The 19896-nt window shown below is 33.0% G+C and overlaps 1 protein-coding gene across 1 annotated transcript; it reads left to right on the top strand.

The window, feature by feature from the left end:
- Nucleotides 1-2368: 2368 nt before the first annotated feature.
- On the top strand, nt 2369-4454 carry LOC108459977 (L-type lectin-domain containing receptor kinase IV.1-like). The gene has a single exon (XM_053027236.1). It carries the CDS (start codon nt 2423-2425, stop codon nt 4442-4444), a length of 2022 nt encoding a protein of 673 aa, XP_052883196.1. The 5' UTR covers nt 2369-2422; the 3' UTR covers nt 4445-4454.
- The last annotated feature ends 15442 nt before the right edge of the window (nt 4455-19896 follow it).

The raw sequence follows: 19896 nt of genomic DNA, 5'->3' as shown, positions 1-19896 counted from the left end.
CCCATGTGTTTTTATAAAAATGTCTAAATCAAACTTAGTGATAATTGCTGTTTATGTTGAAGATCTAAATATTATTGGAACTCTTGAAGAGCTTCAAAATGTAGTAAATTATTTAAAGAAAGAATTTGAGATGAAAGATCTAGGAAAAAAAAATTTTTTTCTTGGCCTACAGATCAAGCATTTAAAAGATGAAATTCACGTCCATCAATCAACTTATACAAAAAAGATCTTAAATAAATTTTATATGGATAAAGCACATCCATTAAGTACCCCGATGGTTGTACGATCGTTAGATGTGAATAAAGATCAATTTCATCCTTGTGAGAATGATGAAGAGTTTCTTGGTCCTGAAGTACCATATCTAAGAGCCAGAGCATTGATGTATCTTGCAAATAACACAAGACCTGATATAGCTTTTGTTGTAAACTTGTCAGCAAGATTTAGTTCTTCTCCAACACGTAGGCATTGGAATGGAATTAAACATGTATTTAGATATCTTAGAGGGACCATTGATATAGGGTTATTTTATTCAAATGATTCAAAATTCCTATTAGTTGGTTATGCTGATGCTGAATATTTATCGGATCTACATAAAGGTCGATCTCAAACGGGATATTTATTTACATGTGGAAGTACTGCCATATTATGGCGTTCGACAAAGCAAAAATTAGCTGCTGCCTCTTCAAATCATGCTAAAATAATTGCAATGCATGAGGCAAGCTGAGCGTGTGTTTGGCTAAGGTTATTAACCAACATATCCAGAAGATATGTAATTTCCCTTTACAGGAAAATATGCCAAATATCTTATACGAAGATAATGCAGCATGTATAGCTCAATTAAAGGGTGGTTATATCAAAGGTGATAGAACGACACATATTTCACCAAAATTATTCTTCACTCATGATCTTGAGAAGAAAGGTGACATAGAAGTTCAACAAATTCGTTCTAGTGATAATTTAGTAGATCTTTTTACCAAGGCATTGCCAACTTCAACATTTGAAAGACTACGAAACAAGATTGGAATGCATCGACTCAAAGATACAATGTGATGTCGTCATTAGGGGGAGTATAAAACACGCTGTACTCTTTTCTTTTAACCAAGGTTTTGTCCCACTGGGTTTTCCTTATAAAGGTTTTAATGAGACACTGTTTTCTCTAGTGGACATCTAAAGGGGAGTGTTATAAATAAATGTGAATGTCCATATTCTAACCCCCTCATTTATGAGGTAAAACCTCTCATTCATTTTGCAATGTTTAATATATGAGTTAATGAAGCACTTAAGTAAGATTCATTTATGGTATTGTATTAAATGTTAATTATAAATTATAAATAGAATCCTTACGAGTGAAATAAAAAAGACGAGAAAAATTCTCTTGTATTTTCATCCACTTTTATTTATTATTTTATTAATTTTTCTATAACAAAATATAATTTTATAAAAATTTATTGTATTTCCATAAATAATTTTTAATATTTAAATGTCATTAGCAAATATCTACTTTATTTCAAGATACAATAAAATTTACTGCTTTTTAAAATTTTTAATATTTTTTACGATCTATTACAATTTCTAACAATTTTATAAATTTTATAATATTTTATAATTTCTAATAATTTTACAAAATTTTGATGTTTTTAATAATAGTTATTATTTTTTACATTTTAAAAAAATTCTAACATATTTTTATTTTTAAACAATTATGTATTTATAAATTTTAAAGATATTTTTAAGTTGTTCCCATAAGATGGTTAGCTAGATATCTCAACCATTTTTTAACGTCAAAAGTACTGAATAAAAAATAATTGGTAATGTTAGGAATTAAACAGGAAAGTGTTTATTAAGCCTTAATAATTTTCTTATGATTGAATAAATTTTTTATGCTTTGAAATTTCCAATGGTGTCGAGTGTCGACATTAATATCTTTCAATGTCTTTTTGGAAAGTGGCGTAAATACAGGGCATAATAACCTTTTTTTGCCTTCCAATATTACAATATATATATATATATATATATCATTTTAACATTCTATTTAAATTTTTTATATGTTGAAATTATATTTTTTACCAAATCATTCTAATTAATATTTGTTAATTTTGTTGACGTTGTATATCGTGGATTATCATATGGATGACATCTCAATATTTAATTAATTTTAAAAAAATTAAAATATTAAAAATATTTTTTATAATGTTTATTTTTTAATAATTTTAATGATTTTAAATTTAAAAATAATTTTATATGTTTCAGAATTTTTAAAATTTTAAAATTAATTAAATGTTATGTATTCCATGGTAACAAAGGTAAAAAGATTTTAACTTTTCTCTGTATACCATTATATAAGAAATTCTATGAACTTCATACTGATCTCGAGTACCATTACATTATCGATAACTAAATAAAACAAAGAGAGAAGCAGATAATGGCAATGTGTTTCACTTGCAGATTCGCAATTCTGCTAACTCTTCTTCTGACCAGCTTAGCAGACATGGATGATGTTGGTTTCATCTACAATGGATTTCTGTCAGCTAATCTAAGCCTTGATGGCATCGCAAAGTTGACTTCGAATGGGCTCCTAAAGCTCACCAATGAAACAGGCAGGCATAAAAAAGGCGGTGCTTTCTACCCTCACCTTATTAACTTCAAGAACTCAACCAACGGTTCCGTTTCTTCCTTCTCTACTACCTTTGTCTTCGCTATTATTTCTGAATCCCAAGCTTTCAGTGGTCACGGAATAGCTTTCGCAATTTCACCAACCAGGGGCCTCCCCGAAGCTCTTCCAAGCGAGTATCTCGGACTCTTCAACGATTCCAACAACGGCAATGCTACAAACCACGTTATTGCTATAGAACTCGTTACGGTTCAAAGCAACGTCTTCAATGACATCAATAACAATCACGTTGGGATTGATATTAATGGGCTAAATTCTACCTATTCTTTTCCAGCTGGATATTACGAGGATGACAGCCGTCAGTTTAGAAACCTGAGTATGATCGATGGGCAAAGGATACAAGTTTGGGTCGAATATCATGGTCGAGAGAAGCGAATGGATGTTACGTTAGCACCATCTAGAGTTTCTAAACCCAAGACTCCACTTTTATCTTTGCCTCTTGATCTTTCTTCAATTGTTAACAGTAAGATGTATGTTGGTTTTTCATCCTCAACTGGCGCTCTTATCTCATCTCATTATGTCTTGGGTTGGAGCTTTAAGATGAATGGTCAGGCGCAAGAGCTTACCCTGTCTCGACTTCCAAAGCTTCCTCGTTTAGGACCAAAGAAAAAATCAAGGCTTTTGACAATTGGGTTGCCTTTGGTTTTAGCGAGTGTGATTTTGGCTGGAGTTTCAAGTGTAGTTTATTTCGTAAGGAGGAAGAGGAAGTTCGCTGAAATTGTTGAAGATTGGGAACTTGAGTATGGGCCGCATAGATTCAAGTTTAAAGATCTACATGTTGCTACAAAGGGATTCAAAGACAAGGAGCTATTGGGTGCTGGTGGATTCGGAAGAGTCTATAAAGGAGTTCTTCCAACCAGTAAACTTGAGGTTGCAGTGAAAAGAGTCTCACGTGAATCGAAACAAGGGATGAAGGAATTCATAGCAGAAATCGTGAGTATCGGTCGTCTCCGCCACCGAAATTTAGTTCAACTCTTGGGATATTACCGGCGTCAAGGTGAGCTACTTCTGGTCTATGACTACATGCCAAATGGAAGTCTGGATAAGTACTTGTACAACCAGCCAAAGCTCACCCTTAACTGGGGTCAAAGATTCAGAGTCATCAAAGGTGTAGCATCAGGATTATTTTATCTACATGAAGAACGGGAGCAAGTTGTAATTCACAGGGATGTTAAGGCTAGCAATATTTTGCTTGATAGTGGACTAAATGGAAGATTAGGAGATTTTGGGCTCGCTAGATTATATGATCATGGAACTGAACCACAAACTACTCATGTTGTGGGCACAGTTGGTTACCTTGCCCCAGAGCTTACTCGAACCGGGGAAGCTACACCCTGCACCGATGTGTTTGCTTTTGGGGCATTTTTGCTTGAAGTTGCTTGTGGAAGAAGGCCAATATCACAATCTTCAACAGATGTCATTCTAGTTGACTGGGTGTATTCTTGCTGGCGCAAAGGTGATATTCTTGAGGCAAAGGATCCAAATTTGGGTTCAGATTGTGTCGCTGAGGAAGTTGAGTTGATTTTAAAACTTGGGTTGATATGCTCCCTGTCAGAGCCTGAAGCCAGGCCAACTATGCGCCATATTGTTCAGTTTTTAGAAGGAGATATTCCCTTTCCCAGAATGTCATCACTTCGTCTCTCTTATAGTGGTATAGCATTTTCCCATCGCACAGGCTTCGATGAATTTGCCATGCCGTACACATCTTCCTTGAACAACAAATTCTCCCATTCTTCTTCTGCTGAAGCTTCTCTTCTTTCAGGGGGCCTGTGACTGTAAACTTTTCTCCAGGTTTTTAATAAATTTTAATGCATTGTTTTGTACCAATGTTACGAGATAATAAACTTTTTTTGCTACTTAAGACATTACTGAAAAATTCTACCTGGGGTTTATTTGAAAGGTCCACTAAATGCAAATGTTTGGTTTATCCTATCGTTTCTTATTCAAGCTTTATAACAGGAGAAGCCCCAATGGCCATCAGGCGCCTTCCCACTGAAGGGCAATTTAGGCCATGCCTCTAACAGAAAAATGAAATCAAATTCCCAAAGTGCTCTATCTTCACAACCTCCATTTTTGTGGTTAGCAATTTTCACTATCAACATATCTCATTCAAGTAATTAGAATTCAGAGAACAAAACTCAATAAAAGAAAAGTTGAAAAGTCAGAATTTTCTCTCATAGCGTTTAAAGTCTATGTTGATAAAGGCCTATTTGGCGGGGATGAAACAAGAAGGAAGGGTAAAAACATAGAATTCAGCCCATAAGGTGCCGCGCTAATTGTTCTTCATCTAACCTTTCTTTCTTTGGGTTAATATTCCATTTGATACCTATATTTGGCTTCAATGTTTAATTTAGTACCTAAGTTTGACTTCAATATTTAATTTGATACCCAAAGTAAATAACATCATGTGGTCCAAGAAATATTCGATATGTATCCTCTAGTAAAAAAATATATAGGAACTTAATTGGGACAAAAGAAAAACTTAAGTACCAATTTGAATATTGAAGTCAAACTTGGATATTGACAAAGAAAAACTCAAGCATCAATTTAAAAAGACTCGGATATCAAAGTAACTATTGAAGTCAAACTTAAATATTAAAGTGGGACAAAAAAAATTAAGTACCAAATTGAACGTTGAATCCAAATCCAAATATCAAATAATATATTAACTTTTTTTACTCTTAAAATTGTAGGGATTAATTTAAAAAAACAACTAAGAAAAAAGAACATGAGGTCAAAATCTTAAATGTGTGAATTTCCTAAAACAAAAAGATCACTGTTGACACATGTATAGACAGATCATCACAACAGAATTACCTTTGAGTGAAAAATTAATACAAAATTTAAATAAAATATTTATTATTTATTTATCTTAACAATTTACTTAAAATTGAACCTGTTAAGAATTCAGTAGCGCAAGTAAAGAAATGGAAAAAAAATTAGATTCAGGAAAAATGGATGTTTTTCTTCTTCTCTCCTTGTTCGCTTACAACCAAAATATTAAATAGTAACCTTTTAACCGATTCAGTAACAGACAAAATTAGCTAAGGTTGTTGGTGCCTTCTTTTCCCTCATTTCTCTGTGTGGATGCGTCTGTGTCTTATCCTCCAGCTGAGTATTCATCTGCTGCGTCTATGCCTTAGTATTCTTTTGCAGCGTTTGCGCCTTATTCTCCCCCTAGGCGTTCTTCTGGTGCTTAGGGGATCCAGTGTCCATATGGTCAGCTGGTTCTTGGATCGTAACATCACCCCCTCTTCACTTGGAACCTTGTCCTTAAGGTTCGAATGGACTTCTTGATATTCATCTTGGTCGAGTAGCAAAGGTAACAGGGTAACTTGTTGCAATGGTTGACCCCGACAAGGTTTAAGTTGCGAAATGTGAAAAACAGGATGGAGTCGAGCGGATTCAGGAAGTTTCAACTTATACGCTACTGCTTCCACTCCTTTTTCCACTTGATATGGTCCAAAAAAACGTGGACTAAGTTTTTGTTGCTTTCTCAACCGAAGAGATAATTGCCGATATGGTTGAAGTTTTACAAAAGCCCAACTCCCTACTTCTAGCTCCAATTCCCTTCGTTGTTGATCTGCCTGATTCTTCATTCTGTTCTGAACTTGCATCAATTTTTTCTTTAGCACACGTAGTATCTCATCTCGTTCCTGGAGGGCATGGTTAACCACTTCCTTTCTTAAAGCACCTTCTAAATAATCTATCACAATGGGTGGGTCTCGGCTATACAAAGCCTTGAATGGTGTCAAGCTTGCTGAACCTTGATATGCGGTGTTGTACTAGTATTCAGCCCAAGGCAGATATTGCTCCCATTTACTTGGTTCTTCACCTGTCATGCACCTTAAGTACATCTCCAAGCATCTGTTCAGGGCTTCTGTTTGTCCGTCAGTTTGGGGGTGGTATGCAGAGCTCATGCATAGCTCTGTACCTTGAAGTCGTGCCATCTCAGTCCAAATTTCACTGGTGAATACCTGATATTAACCAATGACTTAGGAATTCCATGTAGTTTCACCACTCCTTGGATCAAAACCCTTGCTACTGTTTTGCTATCAAACTTCTTCGGCAGTGAAAAGAAGTGGGCATATTTGGAAAGATGATCTATGACCACTAAAATGGTTTCTTTCCCATTCGATTTAGGTAGCCTGGTAATAAAATCTAAGGATAAATCCTCAAAGACCTGTTCTGGTATAGGTAGTGGTTGCAATAGCCCAGCCGGTTTCAAACTCTCGCTCTTCATACGCTGACAAGTTTGACAAGTCTTCACAAATTTTTTTATGTCGCACTTCAAATTTTTCCAGAAGAAATTAGCTGCGATTCGCTGGTACGTGCGGTTTATTCCTGCATGCCCCCCAATTTTGGAATCATGAAACTCTCTTATCAACAAAGTCCGGAGTGCAATTTCGTTCGGAACCATAATACGCCCCTTGAATACTATTAACCCTTCATGCTCATTGTAGTCTCCATATTCTAGTTGTTTTTCTTTAAGTGCAGACCTCAATTGGCACAATTCGGGATCCAAAACACTGGCAGCATGTAAGTCTTCGAGTACCCCATACACCGGCCGGGATAGAACTATGCAGCACCTTTCTATTTTTCTCGATAAAATATTAGCCACTTCGTTCATTTTCCCGGTCGATATCTAATTTCAAAATCATACCCGATCAACTTGGATAGCCATTTCTGTTGTTCAGGAGTTTGAATTGTTTGCTGATTTAATTCCCTCAGTGATCTTTGGTCAGTAATGATCACAAATTTCCTTCCGAGAAGGTACTGCCTCCATTTCCCTACGCTCTGCGTAATAGCAAACATTTCATGATGATATCTCGAAGCGGCCTGTATTCGAGGACTCAACTTTTGACTATTAAAAGTTAAAGGTTTTCCCCCTTGGTGTAGAACGGCTCCAATCCCCACTCCAGAAACATCAGTTTCCACCACGAGGTCCTTGGTAAAATTCGGCAGTCCTAGAACAGGTGAAATGTATAGACATTGTTTAAGCTTCTCAAAGGTTTCCTGTGCCTTATCAATCCAGGTGAATGGAGTTTCCTTACGCAACAAATCAGACAAGGGAGCAGCAATTGTGGCAAAGCCTTTGATGAACTTGCGATAATATCCTGCAATTCCCAAGAAGCTTCTCACCCCTTTCACCTCCGTAGGTCGTGGCCATGCTTTGATTGCTTCTATTTTCTGAGGGTCGACTGCTAGTCCTTCTCGAGTCATCCAATGCCCCAAATACTTTATTTTTTCTTGTCCAAACACACATTTGGATGTTTTAGCCACCGATCTATATTCTCTTAGTCTATTCAAAACTAGTTTAACATGGTTTACATGTTCTTGCCACGATCTACTGTAGATCAAAATATCATCCAAAAAGACTAAGACAAATTTACGCAAGAAGGACTTGAATACCTCATTCATTGTTGCTTAAAATGTTGAAGGCGTGTTGGTTAGGCCGAACGGCATTACATAGAATTCATAGGCCTTCGTGTGTCCTGAATGCCGTCTTAGGTACATCTAAAGCTCGGACTCGTATCTGGTGGTACCTTGAGAGTAGGTCCAACTTTGAGAAAAATTGCGCACCCCCTAACTCGTCGAATAATTTTTCAGAGTGGGAATGGGAAATTTATCCTTAATTGTGATTGCGTTTAAAGTTCTGTAATCAATGCAAAACCTCCACGTCCCGTCTTTTTTTTTAACCAACAACATCTGAGAAGAAAATGGACTCTGGCTCCTTCTAATGAACTATTGTTCCAGTAACTACTGCACTTGACGTTCGACCTCGACTTTTTAGAAGTAGGGGTATCGGTAAGGTCTCACGTTCACTGGTTTGCTCGACAGTTCTAGGTGAATAGCATGATCAAACGATCTCTCGGGTGGCAGTTCCTTGGGAGCTTGGAAGATGTCTTGGAACTCTTCGACCAACTGGCGCATCTCCTTCTGCTCGACTGCCATGGTGTTTTACTCAGCAACCATTATTTGTAAACTGTAACATTCAGCTGCTCCTTTAGTTGCAGCCATACGTCTCAAAAATTGAAAACACACTGGTTACGGTTCTGCCTTCGTCTCCCCTTTCCATACTTATTCCCTGTCTCATTGCTCAAACTTGAATTGTAGCTTCGAGAAATCCATGGTGACCAGGCCCAACGTTGCCATCCAAGCCACCCTGAACACCATTTCAGTACCCTCCAATGGTAGCACATAAAAATTTGCGGTTACTTCCGTTCCCTGGATCCGCACTTTCAAGTTCCTCACACACCCCTCATTTTGTAAAGTCGCCTCATTGCCTATTAGAACATGAAAATTAGCAGCGGCGGTGATGGTAATCCAAGGTATCTAGTGGTACGAGTCTGCACAAAATTGTGGGTACTTCCCCCATTGAGTAAAATGCGCACTTCCCGGCCCTTGACCATACCTTTGACTCGGATCGTGTTTGGGGTCACACAACCCACTAGCGCATTGAATGACACGAGTAACTGTGTGTCATCCGTACTCTTGTATCCGTCAGTTTTCGTCTCGTGCTTGTCTTTATCCTCTCGATTTTCTTCTAGGGTTTCTTCAATTAGAAGAAAAAATTGAGGTTTCTTACATCGATGGCCTTTGATGTACTTCTCGTCACAATAATAACATAGCCCTTTCTCACAGCGTGCTTGTGCCTCCGTTGCCGTTAATCGACGCGGTTGATTAGGGTTCATTCTTGGAAGAGAAAGCTCTAAGGGTGGAGGTCGGCCTGGCATGGATTTAAAACCTGACGTGAACTAAGAGGTAGTTGACACAGGAGAATATTTGGTACCAACAACTTTCGGCACCCTTTCCTTAAGTCCCTAAATTTTTCCTCATAGAAACGGGCCAAGGCTAACACTTCTGTCATTGATGTGGGCCTCTGACCAATACCTCATTTTTAATATCAGATCGCAGCCCAGAGATGAAGCACTGCGTCAGAAACTCCTCCGATAATGATGCCGTCGTTCGTAGGGCCATTTCTTCAAACCTAGTCTGGTACTTTTAGTTATGTAAGCTTTTTCAGTTGCCCCTCCGGCCATGTAATACCCTGAAAATCTTTACAGTAATATATTATCCTTGATATAATAAAATAAGGAAATAAAGTGATAAAAAGGGAAGTTTTGAGTTATGGCAACATTGGGAAGTAAATTATGATATCTTGATTCAGGAAAGGACTAAATTGTAAAAGTTAGAAAAGTTTTGTTGCCTAAGAGTAAATACTCAAGACTTAAAGGGTTAAAGTGTAAATATGAAAAGTTGAAGGACCAATAGTGTAAATATTTTAAGGGTAGAATGATCTAGAAACTAAGGAAAATGGATGAATTGGGACCAAATTGAATAAGTGAAGAACTATGAGGGACTAAATTGCAATTTTACCAAATTAAATGATGACTCAAGGATGGAATTCTAAAAGATCATGAAGGGCAAAATGGTCAATTAGTAAGAGAGAGAATTCTAGAATGTAATGATTATGTTAATGATATTTTAAATTAATTAATTAGATAAATATTATTTTATTAATATTTTATTATTATTTATTTAGTATATAAGGAAAGAAAGATGAAGAATTTTCATCATCTTTCCTTTCCATGCAAACCAACGTGAGAGAAAGAGAGGAAGAAAGAAAGTTTTACTTTCTTTACAATTTGGTCCTTTACCAAAAATTCACCATTTTCACCCAAAATCAAATGAATTTCCATAGCTACCAAGAGAGAGAAATGTTAAGGAGAACATGGGAGTTAGAATATCAAGTTGGATTCAAGAAATAGAAGCTGGAGGAGAGAAAATCAAGTTAAAGATTGGTATCAAGAGAATAAGGTAAGTACATCAAGATTTCAATACGTTTTTAAGTTTGTTATTGTTGATAAATCATGGAAATAATGTTATAGTAGAGTTTTATTACATAAGGGTCCTATGTTCTTGATATGTTAGTGAAGAGAAAATAAGAGAAAGTGATGAGAAATGGTGTAGAAAAAGAAAATAAGGATGTTATAACATGGTAATTAATATCTTGCACTAAAACAGTTATGGACAACAGCAGTAGTCTAACTTTGAAAAATCACCATAAATTTTATAAATTGATTTAGAAGATGAAAAAAATATGGAATTAAATCTTAATGAGTCTAGTTTCTCATAGAAGAAACATTGTAAGCAATGAATTTGTAAATTTTTATATATAATGAATTTTGTGAGACAAGGTCAGAATGAATTTGGGTTCCCCTGTTTAGACTTTGAAAAATAATAAAAAAATGAAGAAAAATAATTAGAGGCTTAAATTCATATTTATAGAATCCTGAATGAGTCTAGTTTTATGAGAAACAAACTAGAACATCATTTGAATTCTGTAAAAGGAGATAACTAATTTTTAGTGAAGAAGGGTTAGAACTGTCAGACAGCAGAACAGGGGTGACTTTAATGAATAAACTGTACTAATTGGCTAAACCAAAAATTATGAAAATTTTATGATAAGAATACATGTGAGTCTAGTTTCAGGAAAAATTAACTGATCTTAATTTCGAGTTCTTTAGCTTAATATATAAATAATTTAGTGACTATGACGCAAATGGACAGTTTTGAATGTACATATAAGTAAATAGTGAAATTATTGATAATGTTACTTGTTGTATGTTATATAAATTAAGGATGTGGAATGGAGAGGAGGAGGAGGAAAATATGTATGAATATTCATCTAGCATGGCTAATTTGCATGTTTTAGGCTCAGGACTAAATTGAATAAAAGTAAAATTTTATGGGCAATTTTGTAAAAATGTCGAAATGACTAAATTGCATGAAATAGATTATTTTATTATTTAAATTACAAAATTTAACGAAATTATCAATTTAGTTCAAGATCGGGAAAACATGTTTTAGGGATTAAATTGAAAAGTGTTGAAATTATGGAAAATTTTGATATTTTATAGAATTCATGGACTGTTATCAATATATATGAGAATAATAGTTGGAAATAAGGATTAAATTGCAAGAATTTTACTTTCCTATCCCTAAGGATGAAATCGTCATTAATTAAAGTTTAGGGGCAAAATGGTAATTTTGCCTAGAGCATTAATTAAATGTATTAGAATATGAAATGAATGAAAATGATGATCAAATTTATTTATAAAGATCCGGACGACACAAATACGAGACTTGATCATGGAAAAGAAAATATATCAGAATAATGAAATAATAAACACGAGCAATCAATGAGGTAAGTTCGTGTAACTTGAATTATATTATGAAATACTTGAGATTGTATGTTATTGATGTGAATATGATTTGAATGTTCATTGTATGAAAATTTATAAAACATTGATATATTTGATAAAATGGGAAGAAATCCCAGTTGAATGAAAGGAAAATTCGATGGATCTCGAAAAGGAATTGACGGTAAAAGGATCTAGCTTGGACGGGTGATCCTATCTGATATAGCCCTCCGAAGAATACGTGTAAAATGGATTTAGCCCGGACGGGTAATCCGAATTAGGGTCTGAATTTAGCTTTGGATGGTAATTCAGATCCAATCTCATTAGAGTAATTGTCGTTGCGGGATTTAGCTGACCGGTAATCCCGACAATACTTTATGAGTTTATATTGCGAGGATTTAGCTTTGACTGGTAATCCCGCCGCAAGGATGAGGTTCATGAGTGTGCTCTCGATATGAAATGTGGAAGACCATGGTTGAAAGATACCATGGCAACTTTGAGTGTAAGACCATGGTTGAAAGATACCATGGCAACTGATATAAAATGTGTAAGACCATGGTTGAAAGATACCATGGCAACTGATATGAAATGTGTAAGACCATGGTTGAAAGATACCATGGCAATGTGATATGAAATGAACAAGACCATGGTTGAAAGATACCATGGCAACATGACGAAAATGAGTAAGACCATAGTTGAAAGACACTATGGCATCATGTCAAAGATAAATAAGACCATGGACGGAGACGCTCTAGCATCTGTTGAACAAGCGATATTCGGGTAATATGTATCGATGACGAATGGTTATATGAATTAATTATGAAGATAGATAAACAAAATAAGTATAAGTACATGAAATATAATTTATGTTAAGTTTGATATAAGCTATTACCGGAATAAATATACATAAAATATATGAAAATGATGGAGCATGAAATATTGATATAATGAAATGAATGATATATGCTTATGAAGAAAGCGGTAAGAGCATGATATGTTTCATGACATGTACATATATGATTATCTTTGATATGTTGATACAAGGAAATTATGAAATTGAGACTATTATTAAACTCAAGTGCGATATGTCGAGAAAATAGATATATCGTGTTGATTTTATATGAGATATGTGCAAGTATACTAACAATGTTGTTGTTTGATGCTTATACAAGCTGTCAAACTGTTGATTGAATGGTAATATATTTATTTATATGATGCATTGAATCGGTAAGTATTTAAATTTTTTAGTGATCGTAAATGGTAGTAATGCTCAAACCCCTGTTCGGCAAATGATACAGTTAGGGTGTTACATTTAGTGGTATCGAGCTATGGTTTAGTCGATTCTCGGACCAAACGTAGTACATGTGAAGTCTAAAAACACATGTCATTATAATATGTGATAGTATGATATCTTTCGACTCTGATGAGATTTGTTTTATTTATAGAAAGAAATGTTTTTCAACCAAGCTAATTCCGATAATGTTAAAAGCGATACTCAAGTATATGAGTAGAAAGTTGATTATGATGAATCGTATAAAAATAAAATGGTATGAATAAATGTTTTATAATACATGTCGATGATGAATATGATGCTATATGTATTATTAAAAGCAAATTATATTACTACATGAAATATTGTCTGATGACTAAATTACAAAATATATAAAAGTAATATATGAAGTACATGATAAGGATTATTAGAGAATTATGAATAAATAGTGAATTTTGAAATATATTACATGTATGAAAGATACAGAAGATATAAGTATATGAATTATTGGTACAAGGATTAAATTGTAAAGCATGTAAAAGTATCATGGGAAAGGTGTAAAAGTGATATGCGTGCATGAAATAATTTGCCCAAGTAGACAAGATTAGAACTACTAGTATATTAAGGGACCTCAGCATGCTTTCTGATTATTAGCACATTCAGCACATTTGTACTTTCTGTTAGCACTTCAGTGTTTTCTGTTTAATAGTGCATAATAATGCACCTCTATATAAGTCCCATATATCCGAAGTGTTCTATCTAGTCTACTGGGCCTCTGCTAAGTAAAAAGTAAACAAATTTCGTTACGAAGTAAAGGATTATCTCTGAGTAAAAATGTTAGTTATGATGAAGTAGAACTCGTAAAAGTACGAATAAATGTTTTATAGTACTTGAGAAAGATAAATGTTATATGAGTAAATATATAACAATTAAATTATGAGACTTTACGATCTATACCCCTTTACTAGTACAATTATATGCAATGAAATTCATGAGATTTATATTGATTAAGTTCAAAAGCGGAAAGTGAAAAACTCAATGGTTGAACAATTGATAATGCAGTCGGAACTGAGAATGAGTTAATAAGTAAAGATGGGTTCTGAATAAAGATATCAGATTTTTCTTAAACTAGTTGAGATATACAGTATCACTGTTAAAGAAAGAAGTTATTTATGGGAAAATCGATTTATTTAAATATAATATTTACAGAATAGTTAACTGAAAATTTCTTCCGAATTAGTTTTTTTTGAGTGGAGTAAATGATGTGAAATTATTGATGACTATACTAGTCAATAGATTGGTGAATAGATTGCAAAAATATTTGAATATAGCCGTTATAACTGGGTATATTATAGTAAATTTTTGGGATTTTATATGGGTATCTTATATATATTGATATTTTCGAGAGGCATATGGAACTGTTCATGTTTGGATGCTATAATCAATATATAAAAGGTTGGATAAATATGCTAATAGACGAAATTATCATAAGTCGATTGATTCACAAGTGGTACTACTCTATCTTTCTTTGGTTTTTCAAGCCAATATATGTGATAGAACACTTGATAATAAGATTCATATGATATTATTTTCTATTTCTATTGGTAGAAGCTTTGAAAGGTAAATGTGAAATATTGTATTGAAAATAAATTATGAAATGAAAAGATAGAGAATGGATATAAATGATAAACTGGGTAAATATATACGAAAGAAACTATAGAACTATAGAAATAATGAAATTCATGATCAAAAGAAAACAAGAAAATTTCGAGGACGAAATTTATTTTAAGGGGAGAGAAATGTAATACCACGAAAATCTTTACGGTAGTATATTATCCTTGATATAATAAAATAAGGAAATAAAGTGATAAAAGGAAGTTTTGAGTTATGGCAACATTGGGAAGTAAATTATGATATCTTGATTAGGAAAGGACTAAATTGTAAAAGTTAAAAAGTTTTGTTGCCTAAGAGTAAATACTCAAGACTTAAAGGGTTAAAGTGTAAATATGAAAAGTTGAAGGACCAATAGTGTAAATATTTTAAGGGTAGAATGATCTAGAAACTAAGGAAAATGGATGAATTGGGACCAAATTGAATAAGTGAAGAACTATGAGGGACTAAATTGCAATTTTACCAAATTAAATGATGACTCAAGGATGGAATTCTAAAAGATCATGAAGGGCAAAATGGTCAATTAGTAAGAGAGAGAATTCTAGAATGTAATGATTATGTTAATGATATTTTAAATTAATTAATTAGATAAATATTATTTTATTAATATTTTATTATTATTTATTTAGTATATAAGGAAAGAAAGATGAAGAATTTTCATCATCTTTCCTTTCCATGCAAACTAACGTGAGAGAAAGAGAGGAAGAAAGAAAGTTTTACTTTCTTTACAATTTAGTCCTTTACCAAAAATTCACCATTTTCACTCAAAAATCAAATGAATTTCCATAGCTACCAAGAGAGAAATGTTAAGGAGAACATGGGGAGTTAGAATATCAAGTTGGATTCAAGAAATAGAAGCTGGAGGAGAGAAAATTAAGTTAAAGATTGGTATCAAGAGAATAAGGTAAGTACATCAAGATTTCAATACGTTTTAAGTTTGTTATTGTTGATAAATCATGGAAATAATGTTATAGTAGAGTTTTATTACATAAGGTCCTATGTTCTTGATATGTTAGTGAAGAGAAAATAAGAGAAAGTGATGAGAAATGGTGTAGAAAAAGAAAATAAGGATGTTATAACATGGTAATTAATATCTTGCACTAAAACAGTTATGGACAGCAGCAGTAGTCTAACTTTGAAAAATCACCATAAATTTTATAAATTGATTTAGAAGATGAAAAAAATATGGAATTAAATCTTAATGAGTCTAGTTTCTCATAGAAGAAACAGTGTAAGCAATGAATTTGTAAATTTTTATATATAATGAATTTTATGAGACAAGGTCAGAATGAATTCGGGTTCCCCTGTTCAGACTTTGAAAAGTAATAAAAAAATTAAGAAAAATAATTAGAGGCTTAAATTTATATTTATAGAATTCTGAATGAGTCTAGTTTTATGAGAAACAAACTAGAACATCATTTGAATTCTGTAAAAGGAGATAACTAATTTTTAGTGAAGAAGGGTCAGAACTGTCAGACAGCAGAACAGGGGTGACTTTAATGAATAAAATGTACTAATTGGCTAAACCAAAAATTCTGAAAATTTTATGATAATAATACATGTGAGTCTAGTTTCAGGAAAAATTAACGGATCTTAATTTCGAGTTCTGTAGCTTAATATATAAATAATTTAGTGACTATGACGCAAATGGACAGTTTTGAATGTACATATAAGTAAATAGTGAAATTATTGATAATGTTACTTGTTGTATGTTATATAAATTAAGGATATGGAATGGAGAGGAGGAGGAGGAAAATATGTATGAATATTCATCTAGCATGGCTAATTTGCATGTTTTAGGCTCGGGGACTAAATTGAATAAAAGTAAAATTTTATGGGCAATTTTGTAAAAATGTCGAAATGACTAAATTGCATGAAATAGATTATTTTATTATTTAAATTACAAAAATTTAACGAAATTATCAATTTAGTTCAAGATCGGGGAAAACATGTTTTAGGGATTAAATTGAAAAGTGTTGAAATTATGGAAAATTTTGATATTTTATAGAATTCATGGATGTTATCAATATATATGAGAATAATAGTTGGAAATAAGGATTAAATTGCAAGAATTTTACTTTCCTATCCCTAAAGATGAAATCGTCATTAATTAAAAGTTTAGGGGCAAAATGGTAATTTTTCCTAGAGCATTAATTAAATGTATTAGAATATGAAATGAATGAAAATGATGATCAAATTTATTTATAAAGATCCGGACGACACAAATACGAGACTTGATCATGGAAAGAAAATATATCGAATAATGAAATAATAAACACGAGCAATCAATGAGGTAAGTTCGTAACTTGAATTATATTCGAAATGCTTGAGATTGTATGTTATTGATGTGAATATGATTTGAATGTTCATTGTATGAAAATTTATAAAACATTGATATATTTGATAAAATGGGAAGAAATCCGGTTGAATGAAAGGAAAATTCGATGGATCTCGAAAAGGAATTGACGGTAAAAGGATCTAGCAGGACGGGTGATCCTATCTGATATAGCCCTCCGAAGAATACGTGTAAAATGGATTTAGCGGACGGGTAATCCGAATTAGGTCTGAATTTAGCTTTGATAGTAATTGAGATCAATCTCATTAAGTAATTGTCGTTGAGATTTAGCTTTGGTGGTAATCCAGACAATACTCTATGAGTTTATATTGCGAGGATTTAGCTTTGGACCGGTAATCCCATTGCAAGGATGAGGTTCAGCGAGTGTGCTCTCGATATGAAATGTGGAAGACCATGGTTGAAAGATACCATGGCAACTGAGTGTAAGACCATGGTTGAAAGATACCATGGCAACTTTGATATAAAATGTGTAAGACCATGGTTGAAAGATACCATGGCAACTGATATAAAATGTGTAAGACCATGGTTGAAAGATACCATGGCAACTGATATGAAATGTGTAAGACCATGGTTGAAAGATACCATGGCAATGTGATATGAAATGAACAAGACCATGGTTGAAAGATACCATGGCAACATGACAGAAAATGAGTAAGACCATAGTTGAAAGACACTATGGCATCATGTCAAAGATAAATAAGACCATGGACGGGAGACGCTCTAGCATCTGTTGAACAATTGATATTCAGGTAATATGTATCAGATGACGAATGGTTATATGAATTAATTATGAAGATAGATAAACAAAATAAGTATAAGTACATGAAATATAATTTATGTTAAGTTTGATATAAGCTATTACCGGAATAAATATACATAAAATATATGAAAATGATGGAGCATGAAATATTGATATAATGAAATGAATGATATATGCTTATGAAGAAACGGTAAGAGCATGATATGTTTCATGACATGTACATATATGATTATCTTTGATATGTTGATACAAGGAAATTATGAAATTGAGACTATTATTAAACTCAAGTGCGATATGTCGAGAAAATAGATATATCAGTGTTGATTTTATATGAGATATGTGCAAGTATACTAACAATGTTGCTGTTTGATGCTTATACAACTGTCAAACTGTTGATTGAATGGTAATATATTTATTTATATGATGCATTGAATCGGTAAGTATTTAAATTTTTTTTAGTGATCTGTAAATGGTAGTAATGCTCAAAACCACATTACGGCAATGGATACGAGTTAGGGTGTTACATTTAGTGGTATCGAGCTATGGTTTAGTCGATTCTCGGACCAAGCGTAGTACATGTGAAGTCTAAAACACATGTCATTATAATATGTGATAGTATGATATCTTTCGACTCGATGAGATTTGTTTTATTTATAGAAAGAAATGTTTTTCAACCAAGCTAATTCGATAATGTTAAAAGCGATACTCAAGTATATGAGTAGAAAGTTGATTATGATGAATCAGTATAAAAATAAAAATGGTATGAATAAATGTTTTATAATACATGTCGATGATGAATATGATGCTATATGTATTATTAAAAGCAAATTATATTACTACATGAAATATTGTGCTGATGACTAAATTACAAAATATATAAAAGTAATATATGAAGTACATGATAAGGATTATTAGAGAATTATGAATAAATAGTGAATTTTGAAATATATTACATGTATGAAAGATACGAAGATATAAGTATATGAATTATTGGTACAAGGATTAAATTGTAAAGCATGTAAAAGTATCATGGGAAAGGTGTAAAAGTGATATGCGTGCATGAAATAATTTGCCCAAGTAGACAAGATTAGAACTACTAGTATATTAAGGGACCTCGGCATGCTTTACGATTATTAGCACATTCAAGACATTTGTACTTTACATTAGCACTTGAGTGTTTTACATTTAATAGTGCATAATAATGCACCTCTATATAAGTCCCATATATCCAAGTGTTCTATCTAGTCTCTTGGGCCTCTGCTAAGTAAAAAGTAAACAAATTTAGATTCTGAAGTAAAGGATTATCTCGAGTAAAAATGTTAGTTATGATGAAGTAGAACTCGTAAAAGTACGAATAAATGTTTTATAGTACTTGAGAAAGATAAATGTTATATGAGTAAATATATAACAATTAAATTATGAGACTTTACGATCTATACCCTTTACTAGTACAATTATATGCAATGAAATTCATGAGATTTATATTGATTAAGTTCAAAAGCGGAAAGTGAAAAACTCAATGGTTGAACAATTGATAATGCAATGGGGCGAGAATGAGTTAATAAGTAAAGATGGGTTACGAATAAAGATATCGATTTTTCTTAAACTAGTTGAGATATCTGATATCACCATTAAAGAAAGAAGTTATTTATGGGAAAATCGATTTATTTAAATATAATATTTACGAATAGTTAACTGAAAATTTCTTCCGAATTAGTTTTTTTGAGTGGAGTAAATGATGTGAAATTATTGATGACTATACTAGTCAATAGATTGGTGAATAGATTGCAAAAATATTTGAATATAGCCGTTATAATGGGTATATTATAGTAAATTTTGGGATTTTATATGGGTATCTTATATATATTGATATTTTCGAGGCATATGGAACTGTTCATGTTTGGATGCTATAATCAATATATAAAAGGTTGGATAAATATGCTAATAGACGAAATTATCGCA

Source organism: Gossypium arboreum, chromosome 4 (assembly GCF_025698485.1).
Source record: "Gossypium arboreum isolate Shixiya-1 chromosome 4, ASM2569848v2, whole genome shotgun sequence".
Taxonomy (NCBI): Eukaryota; Viridiplantae; Streptophyta; class Magnoliopsida; order Malvales; family Malvaceae; genus Gossypium; species Gossypium arboreum.
This window is presented reverse-complemented; position numbering and strand designations above follow the sequence as displayed.

Coding starts and splice junctions, on each gene's coding strand:
- LOC108459977 (XM_053027236.1), top strand. CDS start 2,423: ATGGCAATGTGTTTCACTTGCAGATTCGCAATTCTGCTAACTCTTCTT.